We start from the raw sequence: 17,076 nt of genomic DNA, 5'->3' as shown, positions 1-17,076 counted from the left end.
TCGTCTCAAAGGCCCATTCCCCGGATTCTTCCCGTATTCCACATCTCCTCTTCCCCCATGCCTCCCGCACTATTGGCCACTTGGACACGGTCGATACAATGACGATGATGCGGCTTCGTTCCGCTCGTGGATGCCTTTGTGAGGCCGTCGTCTTCTCCACCTTTGCTGCTGAGTGCGGATGACCCCTCCCACTGTAGACCCCTTCGTGAGACAGCTGCGCAGATGGCCTCTACCGCAGGTAAGCGCTGAACAGAAGGAGATTTCTGTCCGAGATTCCTCCAGCGCGTCTCATCCAAGAACAACCACTGTTGGCGGTGTGCCAGAAGGATATAATTGAGAAAGACCGTCCTCTACATCTTCGAGAAATCCATCTCCATTCTTCAACTCTCAGCTCTATCAGCAGCGTCTACCGCTCTCCTCCTGGGGTGTGTATACTAGCGCCGGATTCGATATCCTTCTTGTCTGCATCCAAAGAGCGACGACCTTCCCTGCCTGTGCGGACTATATCGAGGACTCTGAGCCATTTCTGTTCTCCCACGAGACAACTCCTGAAAGCGACCACCAAGATGATCGTGGCACTGTCACCCACAACGCTCTCCTTCGTCTTCCTCGCCCTGGGCTACTTCCTGATCCGCTACCTCAACTCGACCGACCAGCCCAAGATCAAAGGCCTCCCGGAAATCCCAGGTGTGCCACTGTTTGGAAATCTGCTGCAACTGGGCCAGGACCACGCGCGTGTCACCGCTCGATGGGCAAAGGAATATGGCTGGCCCGTCTTCCAGACCCGCTTGGGCAACCGCCGCATCATCTTCGCCAACACATTCGACTCGGTCAAGCACTTTTGGATCACCAACCAATCGTCTCTGATCTCCAGGCCCACGCTGTACACCTTCCACAGCGTCGTCTCGAGCAGCCAGGGATTTACGATTGGCACTTCGCCCTGGGATGAGTCCTGCAAGAGACGCCGCAAGGTGGCGGCCACGGCATTGAACAAGCCTGCGGTGCAGAGCTATATGCCTTTCATCGACTTGGAGAGTTGTGTCGCCATCAAGGATATGTACAAGGATTCGATGAACGGCACGCTAGACTTGGATCCGAGAAAGTACTTCCATCGGTTTGCACTCAACACTAGCTTGACGTTGAACTATGGTATCCGGATCGACGGAGGAATCGATCAAGAACTGCTCAGGGAAGGTGAGTACCTTTTTTTTTTTGGTTTTTTTTTGGAAGGAATTCTAGGCATGGATCGCAAGCTGACGATATCTGCCAAAGTTGTGCACGTCGAACGAGTGGTGTCGAACTTCCGTAGCACATCCAACAACTGGCAAGACTATATTCCTCTGCTGCGACTGCCGTTCATCTCTCGCCAGAACAAATCAGCCGCAGAATACCGAGAACGCCGAGACAAGTATCTCACCACCTTCTTGAACATGCTCAAGGAGCGCATTGCGAATGGGACCGACAGACCGTGCATTACTGGCAATATCATCAAGGATCCGGAAGAAACGCTGAACGAAGCCGAACTCAAGTCCATCTGCTTGACCATGGTCTCGGCCGGCATTGACACCGTGCCCGGCAACATGATCATGGGTCTTGGATACCTCGCATCTCCCGAGGGTCAGCACATCCAGAAAAAGGCTTATGAAGAGATTATGAAGGTGTATCCGAAGGACGGCGAGGCGTGGGAGAAATGCCTTCTTGAAGAAAAGGTCCCGTACATCACGGCCCTGACCAAGGAAATCCTCCGTTACTTCACCGTCATCCCCATCTGCCTGCCGAGGACCAGCATCAAGGACATCAAGTACAAGGACGTGACCGTCCCCGCCGGCAGCGTCTTCTACATGAACGCGTGGGCGGCCGACTACGACGACACACACTTCAAGGAGCCCACCAAGTTCATCCCGGAGCGCTACATCAACGACCAGGAGGGCAGCGGGACCCCGCACTACGGCTACGGCGCGGGCAGCAGGATGTGCGTGGGCTCGCACCTGGCGAACCGCGAGATCTACACAGCTTTCCTGCGCATGATTGTGGCCTTTGAGTTTGTGCCCGCCCGCGACCCCAAGGACTGGCCCATCCTCGACGCCATCGAGTGCAACAGCATCCCGACCGCCCTCACCACGGAGCCCAAGCCTTTCAAGGTGGGTTTCCGGGTCCGGAACAAGGAGGCCTTGGAGCGATGGATCCGTGCGAGTGACGAGCGGACCAAGGATCTCTAGAGAGAGAGAGAGAGGAAAAAAGTCATGAAACTTCCCAAGAAGGGAAATTTGAATCCAGTTTTGAAGCAGAGCGGAGCTTGCTATGTGGCATTGCGGCTGGGATTTGTAAGGCTTCCCGGCTTGGGAGGTCCGTTGATTCGAGAACCAGGTCCCGAAGAGTCTTTTTGAGCATTTTGATGAATGGTTTTCCAACCGAGATGTGCACGAGTTCTTGGGTGCTGTCCTGAGGGAAAGGGCCGGTTCGTTAGGTCTGGCCGTCTGAGCCTTGCCTCGCCTCCGCCTCTGGTCTCACCACTTGAAGGGAAAACTCTTTTCTTTGTTATTTCCGTGCTGCAGGATTATGCATTCACCCCCAGGGGGGAGTTCTTGGCCGGGATAGTTCTGAGAGCCGCTGCAAAGTTTCTTGCATCGAGGCTGCGTCAAGTTTTGAGTTGTCAGTTACTCGGTAGGCGGCACAATGCGCCCAACAAAATTATGCTTGCGAAAGGAAAGTCCTCGTCTCGTGGAACCCAACTTGGGAACGAAGCTTGAATTCTCTCGAGGACTTTTTTGGTTTGGAGGGATCTAATGAATGATCTTGAAGGCTGCCCTACAAATAGTTATTGCGTATCTTCACAGACATGCGCGGAAAACTCCAACATCAAGTGGACTGATTCAGCTGTGAATGCTCTCTCTTTCATTTGGTGAAACTCGATATCTCATCATAGCCCTCACCTCGAAGCATAAGCCGATACCCTGCTTCCTCTCTCCCATTCGGCGGACGCAGAGGTAGATTTTGACAAAAGCTCCATCACCTCCTCGGAATCCCAGGTCCCTGATCCGAGCCAGTCCGGCACAACGACGCGTTCAAGACCGAGTATTACGTCTCATTCACCCTTTCGGCGCCGGCGGACACAAGTCGTCAGGAGCAGGGTCTCTTGTTTGTACCAGACAGAGCAAGGCTCCGAATATTCCAAGCCCTCCAATCACACGGGCATTATGTCGAGACCACGTCTATATGCCACGCAACATATCCCATGGTGGCAACGCAACGAGATGATCCAGGTGGCGCTGGATTTCTTGGAGCAGTGGAAGAGGAACAGGTTGGAAACCGCGCAGGGTAAGCTAGCTCATTTCGCTCTTGTTCAAAGCTCGCCAATCATGTTTTCTGTGCCCAAGCGTCAGCATATTTGTGACTTGTGCAACTATGCGTCAAGTCTTTCCAGCCTGGGAGGTCCCCGCTATGCAGATTTGATACGGGCAAAATGCGCGGTATAGTCGATTTGTGCCACCGTGCGGTTGCAACTCCGATACCGCTGACATCAAGGCCCCTCACGGCAAACCTGGTGATTGGCCGTAGCTCTGCTCTGGAGATTTGTTCAATGCCCTCGGCGTCATTCCGCTGAGCCTGAACGTTTGCGACGCGGACATTGGGATGGGGATTTTCTGAGGACGAAACATCTACAGGTTGTACGAGCAGCCGCCCGAGCCGGCGAAACTTGCCTCCCTGCCCTCGAGGGGCATCCAGGACCAGCTTTTCGCCGAGAGAGCAGCTCGATGCCTGTGATTGGGTTTCGCCACCTCGTGAATCATTCATTGCCGAGTCCTTCTAGAGAATTCGACACTTTCCGCGGGATACGAGCCATCGGGCAGTCTGTTGAGGAACCGAGACTCTTGGGAGGGGAGGTCGTGATTTCAGGCTATTTTCCCATGCTGGAGATCGTCGGTGGCCCGTCCGTGCCGACAACGTGCTCTGGATCGGCCGTGAACACTCGAGAACACAACAAAGTACAATGACGACGACGATCCAAAGAGCGACGATCAACTGGCGTCATACGGCAGCTTGTTGCAAGTGTGGCAGGGGAGTTGTCTTGGGAGGACTTGGAGAAGCAAGTGCTCGGAATGGTGGTTAGCCGTCATGGGGTTGCAACGGGCTCTGACAGGGGCCCCTCGACCCCTTGGAAACTCAAACATTGCTGGAATCGGGCAGCACGGGCAGCCTGCGCTCCCCCTCAGGAGCCAAAGAAAGCCATGGCACAGGCGCTCCCACCGCCGATCTTCAGGCAGATTGTCGCCCCATTGACCGATGCGCCCGGTTCGCCCATACGTTTGTCCCCGGGCGCCCAGAATAACCACCGACAGCGGCCAGCAGCCAGCCACGCCGCAGGAGCATCAGCGTCTTACAACCGGTGTCATTATTTTGGTCCTGAAACGAGAGCGCACGCTTTGCGCAGCCAGCACAGAAACAGCAACAACGTCTCAGGCGAACCAATTTCAGCACCTGGCAATGTGTTCCTGCCATCCTCCTTTCCTTCTCCTGCACTGATCAGAAGACATCAGCTCACACAAGACCACACCCCCAAACTTCGTTCCCTCTCTCACTCTCACACCCCTCGGTTAGAAACTGCATCGCTGGGTGGTGAGGGGTGCATGCCGCATGCATTTGACCAAAGCGTCATTGAGCACAAAAACCTAACCAGTGGGTGGGCTGTTTAGCGGGAAAGTCGGCACAGGAGGCAGGAGATTGGGACATTGGCCTGGCATCGGGATTCTGTCTGGGCGTCTCAATTCGCCCTGCCGATCGCCCCACTGCCCACAACAGCCACTAGGGCCGCCCAGTTGCGCCTAAAACTGGCTGCTGAACTCAGAGAACTGGCTGCAACGCAGGCATCCCGCACTGTCCAGGGCCCCTCAAGCCCGGGCCCAAGCTCCAAGGCAAACCTACGCCTCATTCCGCCATCCATGGCACTAGGGGGCCCCAGTGGCTTGATCTCATCCATTCACAGCCGCCCTGCCAGGTCCGATTCCTATCTCGGAATGCCATCCCACTGTGTCCGTGCCTTTGTGCTGAGCTGCCTCTAACCTAATCTTGGATTCTTGCAGCGAAATTTCTCGCCCGTGCTCGTGTTTGACCAGTTTGTGCGCATTATGGATATGGTGACTTGGAGAGCTGGGAGGTCCTGGTGTGCTGCCCTGCGGGGATGCCCGTCCAACCAGACAAGCACAACATGTACACCCTCCTCGCCCTCGCATCTGAGCTCCCTGCCCGGCTTCGCGGTCTGTCGGAGACCGCCATGTCATTTTCGCGAACGTCTACCCCCTGTTCATCTTGGTCTCTTTGCCCCCCCCCCCCATTCGCATCCCTCGCATGTTGGCGAAACTGGGTCTTAGCGCACCTGCACTATTGTTTTGGGGTTGTATCCACTTCTGCGCTTCGCATCCCATCCTCAGGCTGAGAGACTACTTTTGGGCCGTTTGCATTTCATTCATATCCCTCCCCACGGAATCAGTCCCTCACTTCTTCACAGACGATTCCGCACTCTCCTCTCTGACCAGCCTACCAATCCCTCTCACAGGTCATCATACAACAATACTGCCCTTCATGCAGGGACTTAAACGTTTGCAAGAGGCCATCGAAAGGCATCGAGAAAACAAGGACATCAACATCAAGTACAAGACGCCCCTCACCAGTAAGTCCATTCCGTGCTCGTCTCAGCTCTCCCCGTCAGCCTCGCTCTTATTATTCCCTCCACCGTCTCCAGCCTGGACACAAGAGTGAGAATTGTCGCTAACATTGAGGTCTTCTCATCCTCCAGTTCGCAACGTGAATACCTTTACCGACGAACAAGCCATCGACGATGCCTGTAACCCAATTCGCTGTGACCGACACGTACGAATATCTGAATGGGTTCGGGGGGTACAAAGAGTATGGATCTTAGCGGTCATTTCTGTCTACCTCTGACTGACACCGTGCTTTGCAGGAGTGAAGCAATACAAGGCACGCTGCCACTAGCGGCGAACTCTCCTCAAAAATGCCCGTACGGCCTGTATAACGAGAAGTTGTCAGGCACGGCTTTCACTGCGCCACGAGACGAGAACCAGCAGACATGGCTCTACCGAATCCTCCCTTCTGCTAGCCATCAGAATTTCCAGCCGGTCCCTTCCTCCTCCTCGCAGTCCCTGATCTCTCCTACTCCCAGTTTCGGCACACATTTCAACGCGATTCCGAACCAACTGAGATGGGACCCCTTCGACTTCGACAAAGAAGTGTCATGGATCCACTCTCTGCACCTAGTGGCTGGCGCAGGAGATCCCACCATGAAACAAGGCCTGGGCATCTACATCTACGCCTGCGGCCGCAGCATGCCGGAGAAGACGGCATTCTACAGCGCCGACGGCGATTTCTTGATTGTTCCACAACATGGGGTGCTTGACATCCGAACCGAATTTGGCAAGATGCTGGTGCGGCCGAACGAAATCTGCGTCATTCCGCGGGGAATTCGATACCACGTTACACTGCATAACAACGAACCCGCGCGAGGGTACATCTGTGAATTGTACCAAGGCCACTTCAAATTGCCCGAGTTGGGCCCCATTGGTTCCAATGGGCTGGCCAATGCACGCGACTTCCAGACGCCAGTGGCCGACTTCATCGAAGACTACGAGAACACCGAATGGACGCTGTACGGCAAATTTGGTGGGAACCTGTTCTCGGCCAAACAGTCGCACACCCCATTCGACATTGTTGGCTGGCACGGAACTTACTATCCATACAAGTACGACTTGGGCCGCTTCAACCCTGTGGGCAGTATCTCGTACGATCATCCGGACCCTTCCATCTTCACCGTCCTGTCTGCACCATCACATCCTCATGGAGCGGGAACGGCCGTGTTGGACTTTGTCATCTTTCCCCCTCGATGGCTGGTGGCCGAAAACACCTTCCGGCCTCCATGGTACCATCGCAACACCATGTCCGAGTTCATGGGGTTGATCATGGGGAACTACGATGCCAAGGGGGCCGGCAAGGGTGGGTTCCAGCCAGCGGGAGCGAGTTTACATAACACGATGAGCGGGCATGGACCAGACATGCAGACGTTTGAAAAGGCGTCGACGATGGATTTGCCGCCGCAAAAAGTGGGCGAAGGCAGCATGGCGTTCATGTTTGAGAGCTGCTTGATGGTTGGTGTCACCGAGTGGGGACTGAAGACCTGCCAGAAAGTGCAAGAGGTGAGTTTTGTCCCGATGGCACAGTCTGCACCACCAGAGCCACAGCTGACATTTGCTTTAGACATACAACGCGCATTCTTGGGAGCCATTGAAGGTGCATTTCAAGCGACCGGAATCGTCGCACGGCGTTAGCAACGGGGCCAAGAAGGCCACGACATGAAGAACATTATAAGACCGTGGACGACGCCCGGTGGCGGCTATAGCAATGACCGTGTGTATATTGATACAGTTGTTGCATCTTCGACTGTAACCGAAAAGTCCCAAAACATGATACCCCTAAAATACCTATCTATGCCACATGCACGCACTGTACTCTGGATTTGCTCTGTGCCCCTTGATATTGCAGTAATGAACCGTGAACCACGCACAATCCGGATTCCGGGAATCACATGCATCGTGCCCGTGCTCGCCTCTCTGTATCTGGACTCGCAGCTCAGCGACAGAATAAAGCGGGGACGAGGCCCTTCAATGGCGCAAATCTCTGGCCAGGATCCAATCACATTGACTTCTCGTAGAACGTGCGGCGTATTTCCCCTTGTCCTCAAGCTGCTCTCACCACCTTTCTCAGTTCTCACGCCTCCCTCAGCATGCCCTGCGTGTCTCCTTATGCCTCTCTCAGCTTCAGCACGCGAAATCTCCAAGTGACCACCCCCCGGGGCAAGCCAAACCGGGGTCCATTATTTCTCGCTCTTCCCCCTCCCTCACAGAGATCGCTCAGCAGCCACTGACCGTTCCGCCCACCACACACGAGGTCATCGAGGGCACGGCTAGGCTGGTTTGCTCTGCTCCTATCACCTATCACGGCCACCACACGAGGGTCGTCCATGGGTGTCGTGTGCTCATTGTAGTTGATACACGTGCCCACGTCCGTCCATCTCGACGTTTCCGAATTGCATGTTGCAAAACACTCGTCCTTATTTCTCCCAAGCAGCTTCTGGTATTCCCTGTCCTCCAAAGTCGCTTCCCCCGACGGTGTGGTTCTTATGTACTACTGCCCTCGTCGTTGCCCTTCTTTACCCCCCCTCGTTCCTCCTTCGCTCGCTCATCATGGACTGTGTCCTGTCGTCGTGCTTCTCTTCTGGCAGCATCATGCCCGTTTCGGTTCCGCTGTGAAACGTTTGAACCTTCTCCCAGAACCCGGATATACGACCCGTCGCGTGCTCCCGTCTGAGAAGCCTGAATCACTTCCTCTACGTTCCATATCGGGCCTGAGTACTGTCGTTGGCTTGATTTGATCTGACGGACTATTCCATTCATTCCGGATCAAGGCCCTACGAACGCCCTCCTCCTCTCTCAACTATGCCACGGCCGAAACCGCCGCCCACTCCAACCGGCTCATCTGACCTGAAAGCCCTGGAAAACTTGAAGGCGTTTCAGGCATCAGATATGGAATCGATCTTCACCCTGCCGCCGCCCGCAATTCGGTCAAGCGAGGTACAATCCCAGAACCACCTGAGCGGAAGATCGTCGCATGCACGAGACGCCACAAACACCACAGCGCTCACGCAGAGTACTCCTCCCATCTCCCCCCAAGACAAACCGCTCACTGCGAGTCCGCGACACAAAAGAACTTCTTCGGGAGTGGTCAAACCAACCGTCGAATCTGTGGCTGCCGATCGAGTCGCTACCAATTCCTACGCTCTTCCCCCTCCTCCAAGTCGAGCCCGCAAGATCATCCAGATGAAGCCCAAATCTCAGGCGACAAATAACTCATCTCCGGCCAGTGATGCCAGCTACGTACCTCCTACCTCGGCCGCAACCTCTACGACATCTGCTCCCTCTAACAAAGCATCCGCGGCGTCATCTGGGGGTGCAGCGACCAACGCCACCGCCACAAATTCGAAGCGGAAACAACCCTCTGCCACAAGCGCCGCGGGCAGGAAAATTGCCCGCAAGACTGCCCATAGCATCATAGAACGTCGCAGGCGCAGTAAAATGAACGAAGAGTTTGGGGTCTTAAAGGACATGATACCCGCATGTGAAGGAGTGGAGATGCACAAACTGGCCATCCTGCAAGCGGGCATTGAATACGTACGGTACTTGGAGGGTTGCGTGGCGCAGTTGAAGGGGGAAAATGCGAAGTTGGGAGGCAAAGTGAGGTCCTCCACCAGTTCGAGGATGCAGTTAGACGATCCCGCGGGCGACGATGAGGATTTGGACGATGAAGAAGATGAGCAAGACGAGGACGAAGATCAAGATGAGACCGTCGACGACGTGCCTGCTCCCACGGCTCCACCAGCAAGAGGGCGGAGTCATCGAACCAGCGCCGTGGCCGGGAGCGAATGGACACTGCGAGACTCACGAAAGTCCTCGGTCGCGTCGTTGAGCGGATCTTCAGCGTATCCGTCTCCTCACATTCAGAGCCAATCGCAAGGAGCAATAGACGATACTGGTGGCTTGAGGAAAAGGCCTCTCTTGCCCGCGGGCGTCCAGTCCTTCACAACCTCCCCTTCAATCTCAGTGCATTCGGGAGGAATGGTCTCCTCCGCGACACCGACGCCAACACTCCTGTCACCGGCATTCAACTCGATTCATTTCTCGCCCGATCTAGCACGCACGAAAACCAACAGCAGCGTCGGGAAGTCTGGGAGTGGTGTGCTGAATACGCCTGCTTCCTCATGGACAACCGTCAATCCCTCAGGCAGTTCTTCCGGGTCGATGTCGAACCCGAGCCCGAACATGCAACCATTACCTTCCCCAAAAGCGGCCATAAACCTCCCACTACCTCACCCCGCAGTGGCAGCCTTGCAACTGCCACCTCATTACAGTGCCGCGACCCAACGGGAACGCGACGGAGGCAGTAAGTCTCCCGGTGCCATGAGCGATGCTTCGGGAACCGCTGAGGCCACGGCCAGTGCGGCTTTGATGATGTTGACCAACGACTGGAGAGGTGGCGGACGGCCGGACGCCCAAGCAAGCGTGAACGCCCCTGGGGTCGCGGGGGTGAGAGGCGACAGTAAAGATCGAGCCAAGGGGATGAGCGTGCGAGATTTGCTGAGCTCATGAGATATGCTAGGGGGACATGGCTATTCGTCCCCTCTACAACCAATCTGGAATTGTATGTATTCGATGATGTTGGCGGGTTAGTTGTGTTTTGATCCCTTGGAGAATATAGAAAAAAGCTTACGTTTCCGCATACTATGGGAACAGCAGGATTAAGTTGGACAGGATCTACATCTATACCTAAACGGAGTACATACGTGTATGTGCCTACATCAGTGTCTATGAATGGTTACCTTCCTTGGGTCATTCGACGAACCGAGGGGACAAGAATGTGGGAGTACGAGATAGGGTAGGGTATGGTAGAGTGAAAAGAGGCAGCAGTTTCCTGGGGGTGCAATGATTACCCTGAATACCTACCTAGGTACCTAGGACATGTTGTACATGTGTTCAGCTGTGATACATTCACGTTAGAAGGTCTCAGGATCAGATGGATAGATCAGACACGCAACCCCCATGTGCAGGTACAAGTAGTACATACATGCGTATTTGGCATTTGGCATTTGGCATTTGCATATCTACAAAACACACGTGTGCGGGAATGCACCCATCTACTATAGTAATACCTACATAGTATATCCTCTTGGGCGTTTTCTGGGGCGTCTTGCCAGGGGACAAAAAAAATGAGATGGTTCCCCGGTTTCGTGGATGCCCAGCTACAGTACATCACCCAAGTATGTACTTATATACCGAGTAGATGCAACATAACAACGCCGCCGGGAACAGAAATGTAGAATGTAGAAAGTCAAGGTTCGCTCAGACCGTTCCAGCCCCGACAAAAAGGAAAAAGGCGGAAGGAAAAAAGAAAGGAAAAAGGGCAGAAATGGGGGGAAAAAAAACCGATCTTCTTTTGCCATTCCTCTCTCTCTCCCCCTCCTCTCTATCCTCTACGAGGGGCTAAAGTCACCTTTCCATCTCCTCAGGCAGGGATCTTATAGCTCCACGGGTGCTCCTCGTCGCCGTACTGGATGCCCTCGATCCAGCCCTTCATCCGGCTCGCGACCTCGCCGGCCTCCTCGGTCGGCTTCAGGCCGCAATGCAGCACGCGGTCCTTCCAGGCGATGTTGCGCACGGGGGCGACGATGGCGGCGGTGCCGGCGCCAAACACCTCGATCAGCCGGCCCTCGCTCTCCGCGTCGGCCAGGTCCTGCATCTTGACGTACCGCTCGGCGACGTTCCACCCTTCGGGCTCGAGGCGCTCGCGGGCCAGGGCGAGCACCGAGTCGCGCGTCACACCCTCCAGGATGGTCCCGTCGAGCGGCGCCGTCAGCAGCTCCTTCTGGCCCGTCTCCTTGTTCTTGATGCACACGAACAGGTTCATCGTCCCCACCTCGGTGATGTACTCCTCGGGCCCGAACAGCCAGAGGTTCTGGTGCAGGCCCTTCTTCGCGGCCTTCAGCTGCGGCACGATGCAGGGCGCGTAGTTGGCGCCCAGTTTCTTGTCGCCCACCCCGCCGGGCCAGGAGCGCACGGCGTAGTCCGTGGCCTCTAGCGAGATGGCCTTGAAGCCGGTCGGATAGTATGGTCCGACCGGCGAGGCAATGACATAAAGCAGCGCCGAACCCGGCGGTCCAACGCCCAGCGTTCTTTGTGTGCCAATGAGGGTCGGTCGGAGGTATAGTGAGTATCCCTTCTCGGCGGAGATGAAGCGTTGGTCCAACTTGCACAGCTGGCCGATCAGGTCTATAAGCTTGTCGCCTTCAAAGGTGGGGAGCGCGATGCGGGCGGCAGATTTATTCATGCGCTCCATGTTCTTGTCCGGTCTGAATAGTCGTAGCGAGTTATCTTTGAGGCACTTGTATGCTTTCATGCCCTCGAAACATTCGAATGCGTAATGGAACACGCAGGTCGCGGGATCTAGTGAGAGGTTCTGGTAAGGGGTTATCCGAGGAGGTAGCCAGCCCTGCGAGGCGGTCCATTCGATGGAGAGCATGTGGTCTGACTGCGGTCAATAAAACCCAGGGTCGAAACTGTCCAAGCGCCATACCTGTAAAGGTCCGCCCAAATACAAGATCTTTATTCGGTACCAGCTCTTTGGGGGTGATGGTCTTTGTGACCTCCAACTTTGTCGGGTCGATGCCCGGGAGCTTGGAGTACAGGTCATCCTCCACAGCCAGAGACTTTAGCCGCTGATGCGATGTCGAAAACAGTCTATAGGAAGGCAGTAGCCGTATTGAATCCGACTTGAATGTGGATGAGGTGAGAGCGCGTGCGCAGGGAGTGCGGAGTAGCCGAGGGAGTGACATGGTCTGTTATTGCTCGGGGGTCATCGACAGCCAGGGGGACGAGGAGGGTGACTAGATATAGCAGAGAAGCTGGACTGTCAGGGAGGTCGCCAGCTGCGAGGTCGAGAGTGAGTTGAGGAGACGGGGAGACGAGATGTCGAAGGGCGTTCGTAGATAATCAGCTGGATTGAGAAGAGTAGCAGTGGTTAGTGACTCTCTGCGTCTCTCTGTATCGTTTGCTTAGCCCAATCTCGAAATTCTGGCCGCGACATCGGAGCTCGGAGCTTGGCAGCGACTTTCCGCCAATAACCGGCGTCAGTCTCTCGAGGGCCGGAGTCCTTCGTCTGCCCCCGGCTGACCTGGAGGGACCTCGCTCTCTCTCTTTGCGTCTCTCTACCAAACGTCGTATATGATGACTTGTTTAGAGTGACTCAAGGTGCCTTCTCATCTTCCCGGAGGACCTGCGGTCAGGAACCAACATCGTACCCTGCATCACCTTGATTCCCGATCCAGTCACCGCTACATACCCGTCCCTGGACGCCATGCTCTCCACATCAACCATCCCCGTCCGCTCCGAGACTTGCTTCACCTTCATAGCCGACTTGTCCAAGCGAGAAGCCCAGTAGGGTACCAGAACGCAATGGGTTGATCCCGTCGCCTGATCTGGAGGCCTCTTAGCGCCCCGTCGAATCGCCTCAAACTGGGGGACTCTGCTTACCTTCACCTCCATATGCAAATACGCGCTTTGCGAAGTCAACCCCGTATCGACCCCCCTTGCTCGTGATGATCTGGCTTCTCGTCCCAGGAGGAGAGGCGTTCATCAATCCCACCGCGTCAACAGCCATGCTTTCCGCGGAGAAGTCGACGTCTTCGCTCACCTCGATCACCAGATCCATCAGAGCATTCCTCCCCAGCGCCAGGATCTGTGATACGTCGACCCCGAGACACGCCGCGATGCTTTCCCGAAGCCTCACGTCTCCGTCGAACCACTCTTTGACTGGCTCCGCAGGTAGCTTGAGCTTCACCGTGCAGACACCCCCAAAGTCCGCTGCAGACGATGCCAATGATTGACCCGATATCGTGTAGCCATCGACCTTGATCCCGCCAACCGTCTCAAAGATCATTTGTCTCCCACGAACTGCGAGCTGCTGTCCCAGCACAATCGCGGCCCCCATGATGCCGTGTCCACAGAAAGGCTCCTCCTTGTCCAGCGTGAACGACCGAATGAGGTATTTGACAGAGTCATGGCTGTCCTCACTACGCTTGACGAAAACAGTATAGGATTGATTCAATTCTCTGATTACTCAGGGTTTCAGCCCTGGTTACATCTCGCAACCATCATCCCGGGTGGTGATGCGTACCTTGCAATGGTCTGCAGGACCTCTAGAGGCGGCCATGCTCGGTACTCTGCAGGGTCCAGCTCGAAAACTGGAGTTGGGTTGCCCCTGAAAGCCTCCGCTGTCATCGTATCAACCATCACCTGGTCCATCTTTTCAGCATCGGTTTTCGAGACCCTTTGATCGGCCCCATTTTTATCAGGTGCCAACAACTTTTGCTGCGACCGCCCTCGAGCTTGGGGTTCAGGAAACAATCACGATGGGCATCGTGGGCTGCACATAGGCCGCCCCCCTCAAGCACAGGGACACACTTACAAACTCCCACAGACGGGCCATATTTGCGGACGCGCCCTTCTCCTGAAGAAACTCGGACGGCACGATAAGCCAGTCGCCCTCTCCCTCAACCGTCTGCACAAGCTGTTTCTTTTCCCCTCTAGTTCTCCTTCCCCTCGCTGCTCATAAGCCAGAGAACTGGACGAGAGATATCCCACTTTCCCTGCGTCAAAGAGGACTTTCTTGAAACTCTCACACGCCAGGACCTCGACCCAGCGTTGCTGAAGAACTCAACTATCCATCCACGACCGTCTCGGTCACGGATTGCAGCGCCTGATATATCGTCGAGCGTTTTACTCCCAAACCACTACCCCCCGTGATTGCGCTGTTCCCCATCGAATGACCGAGAACCACTCTGATTCTACCCCGTTTCACACGCCATCCATCGTCATGATACGCCCTTGCGTTGGGAGGGAAAGTAGTGGATCTCCGCTCCCAAGCCCCGGAAGCGGACAAAAGATCCCGCCCTATCGATTCCACCTGCACTCCAAGGTGCCTGTTTATTGTTCGTATGCGCTTCACGGCACGGGATCGGATCTGATCCAGAAAGGCACTTGGCCGAATGGATTGGACGTTAGTCACTGATGTGGACGTCCTCTTTCGCGTTCGCGTTCGCTGTCGTGACCGTGACCGTGGCCGTGGCCATGGTGTCTGACAGGTCCATGCGGGTGAATCCGTGAAATGGACCCGATTCAAGATCAGACCCGAATTGCATTATATATGTACCTAGGTAGGTTTTATGTACCATGGGGAGAAAAACTTGGTCTAGACGTATATCCAGCTTCTGGGTCGTATATATTCTCTTCTTGGGCCCTTGAAGTACCGTGGTGTTGTCCCGCAATGGAAGCAGCTGTTTTCTTTGGGGTTGAGTGCGCCCAACGTCCCTCACGTCTTTTCGTCCCGTCAAGAGTCATTTTCATGGATCTCATCTCTGCTCATGCTTGGCGAAGAGGATGTCGCGCAGCAGCTTCCTCCCCTGCAGATACATGTCAGCAGCAAGCCTTCAACGAACCACCAAGCCCGTGCGTTAGGAGCCTCCCGCCCAGCCCTGATTGCACGAGCGCGGATTGAGACTTACTGCTCATGGAGTCTCTCGCCTTCACCATCATCTTCGCGTCGGGGTTCTCGTACGCCACCAACGGCTGCAACGCCGCGCGGATCCCGTGCTGCGCGGGACCCATGGGAGCGTCGTAGTCGACCGAGAAGACAGACACGGAGCCGTAACACCCATTGTCCACGACGGGGGTCTCGCCGGGCAGAGCGCAGTTGCCGTTGATGCACACGTTATTGCCGTCGGTGATCAGATTCTGATACGTGAAGAGTCCCGTGGTTGCGTTGTATACCGCTTTGTCGGTCGTGGCACCGCCACCCATCCGCGTCTGGATGAAGGGCGGGTTGACGCACGAGTCATTGGTCAGCGACGTGATGACCGGGGTATTGACACTGGGCGAGCTTTAGTAAATGCTTCAATGATCGGCGCGTTCAACTTCGGTTGAATGGCTTACTTGAGACCATAGCCGATAGGCATAAGAGGTCGACCAGGCTGGGAGCTATTGACGAGCTGGTTGACAATGTTGGTGGCCAGCTGGGCCTGAATCGTGGCCGGGTCCGGGTAGCCAGATGCTGTGGTTTTGTTGATCCACGTGTAGGAACGCTGTTCACTGTTGCCTCCAGAGAACGCAATCCCTGGGATATTTCGCTGGATAGCCGCATATGTCGCACCTGTTGCCGAGAGGTTTGGTAAGTTTCAAGTCAAATGGAAACGGATTCTGTAGTATCGAAGAAGAAAACCCACCAATGGTCCCGGAGAGGGTGTACAGAAAGTAGCCTTGGTTCAAGCCGAAGTTAGGTCCTGCCACGAAGAGGTCAATGGACCGATTGGAGTAGAAGCTGGGAAGCACGTAGTCGAGCGCAACAAAGGTGCATGCAGCCGGCGTGCCGTTGTAGTACCAGATGTCCACATCGTTAGGATCACGGCCCAGCGACGGGGCACCAGCTGGGATGAGGTCGAACTCCGAGTTGACAGCGAGCGACTTGTTGGTTGTGAAGACAGATCGACCGCCTTGGCCGCTCTCGTTGTCAGCCGGGGCTACCATGACGACTTCATGCCCGCTCTCCTTCAACAAGCGGTAGAATTCTCGGATTTGGGCACTCCCAAAGCCGTCGTCGTTGCCCAGCAGGATGGAGATTGCCGAGGAGGTGCTGAGGAAGCTCGAGGCTGCGAGAGCAGCGGACAGAAGTGAGCACTTCATGACTGAATAGTTGAAGGGGAGGTCAAGGCGAGTGACACGGCAGAAGGAGTTGGCTGGGCTGAAGAGACAAAGACCCAGCCCACCAGCCTGCCAGCACGAGGCAGCTTTAATAGTCGAAGCTGCATGGCTCCGAACAGGTTAGCTCGCTGGCCTTGCAATCATCCAAAGTCGAAGAGACGGCAACTTCTTGGACGAGCTGAAGCTGTCAGGGTTTCAGATAGATCGATTTCCCTAGTCTTGCTCTGATGTAAAGCCACGTTAGATGGATACGTTCGACATTTATAAGAGGATTTGGATCGAGAGGCCAGATGGGGTTAATCAGATAATCTAGACAAGAGCTCGTGCGCGGACGATTGGCTTGCATAGAGCAGCAGACCATCTCTGCCGAAGGAAAAGCTTCGATCCAGCTTCTTTCCGGGGCTGAAAGATCCACAGAAACGTGACGCCTTGAGGAATGGTTTAGGCCATGTCGACAATGCCATTGGTTGTCTTCATGTCAGGAACAATCTGCCGATCTATCCTAGACGTCCACCCTTATGCATCGCAGTCTGAGTCCTCTGCACGGCTGGTACGATTGGATTGTGTCATCTTGTTGCACAAGGCGGGTTAATTATGACCCAAATTTGCAAGGGGTCGTTCTGGCCAATCCTGAGCCACACCAGTCCTCTCCAGAAAGTCCAAAGATTATACGAAAGAATTGCCTCTTCCTTCCAACTTCGCGTGT

General features: G+C 55.2%; 8 protein-coding genes across 9 annotated transcripts; 4 read left to right on the top strand and 4 right to left on the bottom strand.

The window, feature by feature from the left end:
• The first annotated feature begins 217 nt into the window (after positions 1 to 217).
• PV07_03520 (uncharacterized protein) lies at positions 218 to 2,864 on the top strand. The gene is made up of 2 exons (XM_016390248.1): positions 218 to 1,194; positions 1,273 to 2,864. Exons 1-2 carry the CDS (start codon positions 567 to 569, stop codon positions 2,217 to 2,219), a joined length of 1,575 nt encoding a protein of 524 aa, XP_016252150.1. The 5' UTR covers positions 218 to 566; the 3' UTR covers positions 2,220 to 2,864.
• PV07_03519 (uncharacterized protein) lies at positions 2,844 to 3,962 on the bottom strand. The gene has a single exon (XM_016390247.1). The coding sequence runs from the start codon at positions 3,793 to 3,795 to the stop codon at positions 3,358 to 3,360; it is 438 nt and encodes a 145-aa protein (XP_016252149.1). The 5' UTR covers positions 3,796 to 3,962; the 3' UTR covers positions 2,844 to 3,357.
• Positions 3,860 to 5,056, top strand: PV07_03518 (uncharacterized protein). The gene has a single exon (XM_016390246.1). The coding sequence runs from the start codon at positions 4,101 to 4,103 to the stop codon at positions 4,692 to 4,694; it is 594 nt and encodes a 197-aa protein (XP_016252148.1). The 5' UTR covers positions 3,860 to 4,100; the 3' UTR covers positions 4,695 to 5,056.
• A 260-nt stretch (positions 5,057 to 5,316) lies between these two features.
• Positions 5,317 to 7,508, top strand: PV07_03517. 2 transcript variants are annotated; one of them, XM_016390245.1, is made up of 4 exons: positions 5,317 to 5,668; positions 5,795 to 5,904; positions 5,960 to 7,205; positions 7,267 to 7,508. In XM_016390245.1, exons 2-4 carry the CDS (start codon positions 5,837 to 5,839, stop codon positions 7,363 to 7,365), a joined length of 1,413 nt encoding a protein of 470 aa, XP_016252147.1. In that variant the 5' UTR covers positions 5,317 to 5,668; positions 5,795 to 5,836; the 3' UTR covers positions 7,366 to 7,508. The 2 variants fall into 2 exon arrangements, with proteins under 2 accessions (XP_016252147.1, XP_016252146.1); XM_016390244.1 differs by having other exon boundaries at positions 5,317 to 5,904.
• A 286-nt stretch (positions 7,509 to 7,794) lies between these two features.
• PV07_03516 (uncharacterized protein) lies at positions 7,795 to 10,657 on the top strand. Its single transcript, XM_016390243.1, has one exon. The coding sequence runs from the start codon at positions 8,505 to 8,507 to the stop codon at positions 10,209 to 10,211; it is 1,707 nt and encodes a 568-aa protein (XP_016252145.1). The 5' UTR covers positions 7,795 to 8,504; the 3' UTR covers positions 10,212 to 10,657.
• Positions 10,658 to 10,676: 19 nt separating this feature from the next.
• Positions 10,677 to 12,644, bottom strand: PV07_03515 (branched-chain amino acid aminotransferase). Its single transcript, XM_016390242.1, has 2 exons — positions 12,193 to 12,644; positions 10,677 to 12,143 (listed from the first exon to the last, which is right to left on the bottom strand). Exons 1-2 carry the CDS (start codon positions 12,449 to 12,451, stop codon positions 11,125 to 11,127), a joined length of 1,278 nt encoding a protein of 425 aa, XP_016252144.1. The 5' UTR covers positions 12,452 to 12,644; the 3' UTR covers positions 10,677 to 11,124.
• A 481-nt stretch (positions 12,645 to 13,125) lies between these two features.
• Positions 13,126 to 13,919, bottom strand: PV07_03514 (uncharacterized protein; the record flags this gene model as incomplete). The annotated part of the gene is made up of 2 exons (XM_016390241.1): positions 13,126 to 13,726; positions 13,792 to 13,919. 2 exons carry the CDS (start codon positions 13,917 to 13,919, stop codon positions 13,126 to 13,128), a joined length of 729 nt encoding a protein of 242 aa, XP_016252143.1.
• A 1,116-nt stretch (positions 13,920 to 15,035) lies between these two features.
• PV07_03513 (5'/3'-nucleotidase SurE) lies at positions 15,036 to 16,352 on the bottom strand (the record flags this gene model as incomplete). The annotated part of the gene is made up of 4 exons (XM_016390240.1): positions 15,036 to 15,076; positions 15,179 to 15,543; positions 15,606 to 15,822; positions 15,896 to 16,352. The coding sequence occupies 4 exons, from the start codon at positions 16,350 to 16,352 to the stop codon at positions 15,036 to 15,038; spliced, it is 1,080 nt and encodes a 359-aa protein (XP_016252142.1).
• Positions 16,353 to 17,076: the final 724 nt, after the last annotated feature.

Source organism: Cladophialophora immunda (genome assembly GCF_000835495.1).
Source record: "Cladophialophora immunda strain CBS 83496 unplaced genomic scaffold supercont1.2, whole genome shotgun sequence".
NCBI classification, from domain to species: Eukaryota; Fungi; Ascomycota; class Eurotiomycetes; order Chaetothyriales; family Herpotrichiellaceae; genus Cladophialophora; species Cladophialophora immunda.
Note: the sequence above shows the minus strand (reverse complement) of the source record. Positions and strands in the feature narration are given on the sequence as shown.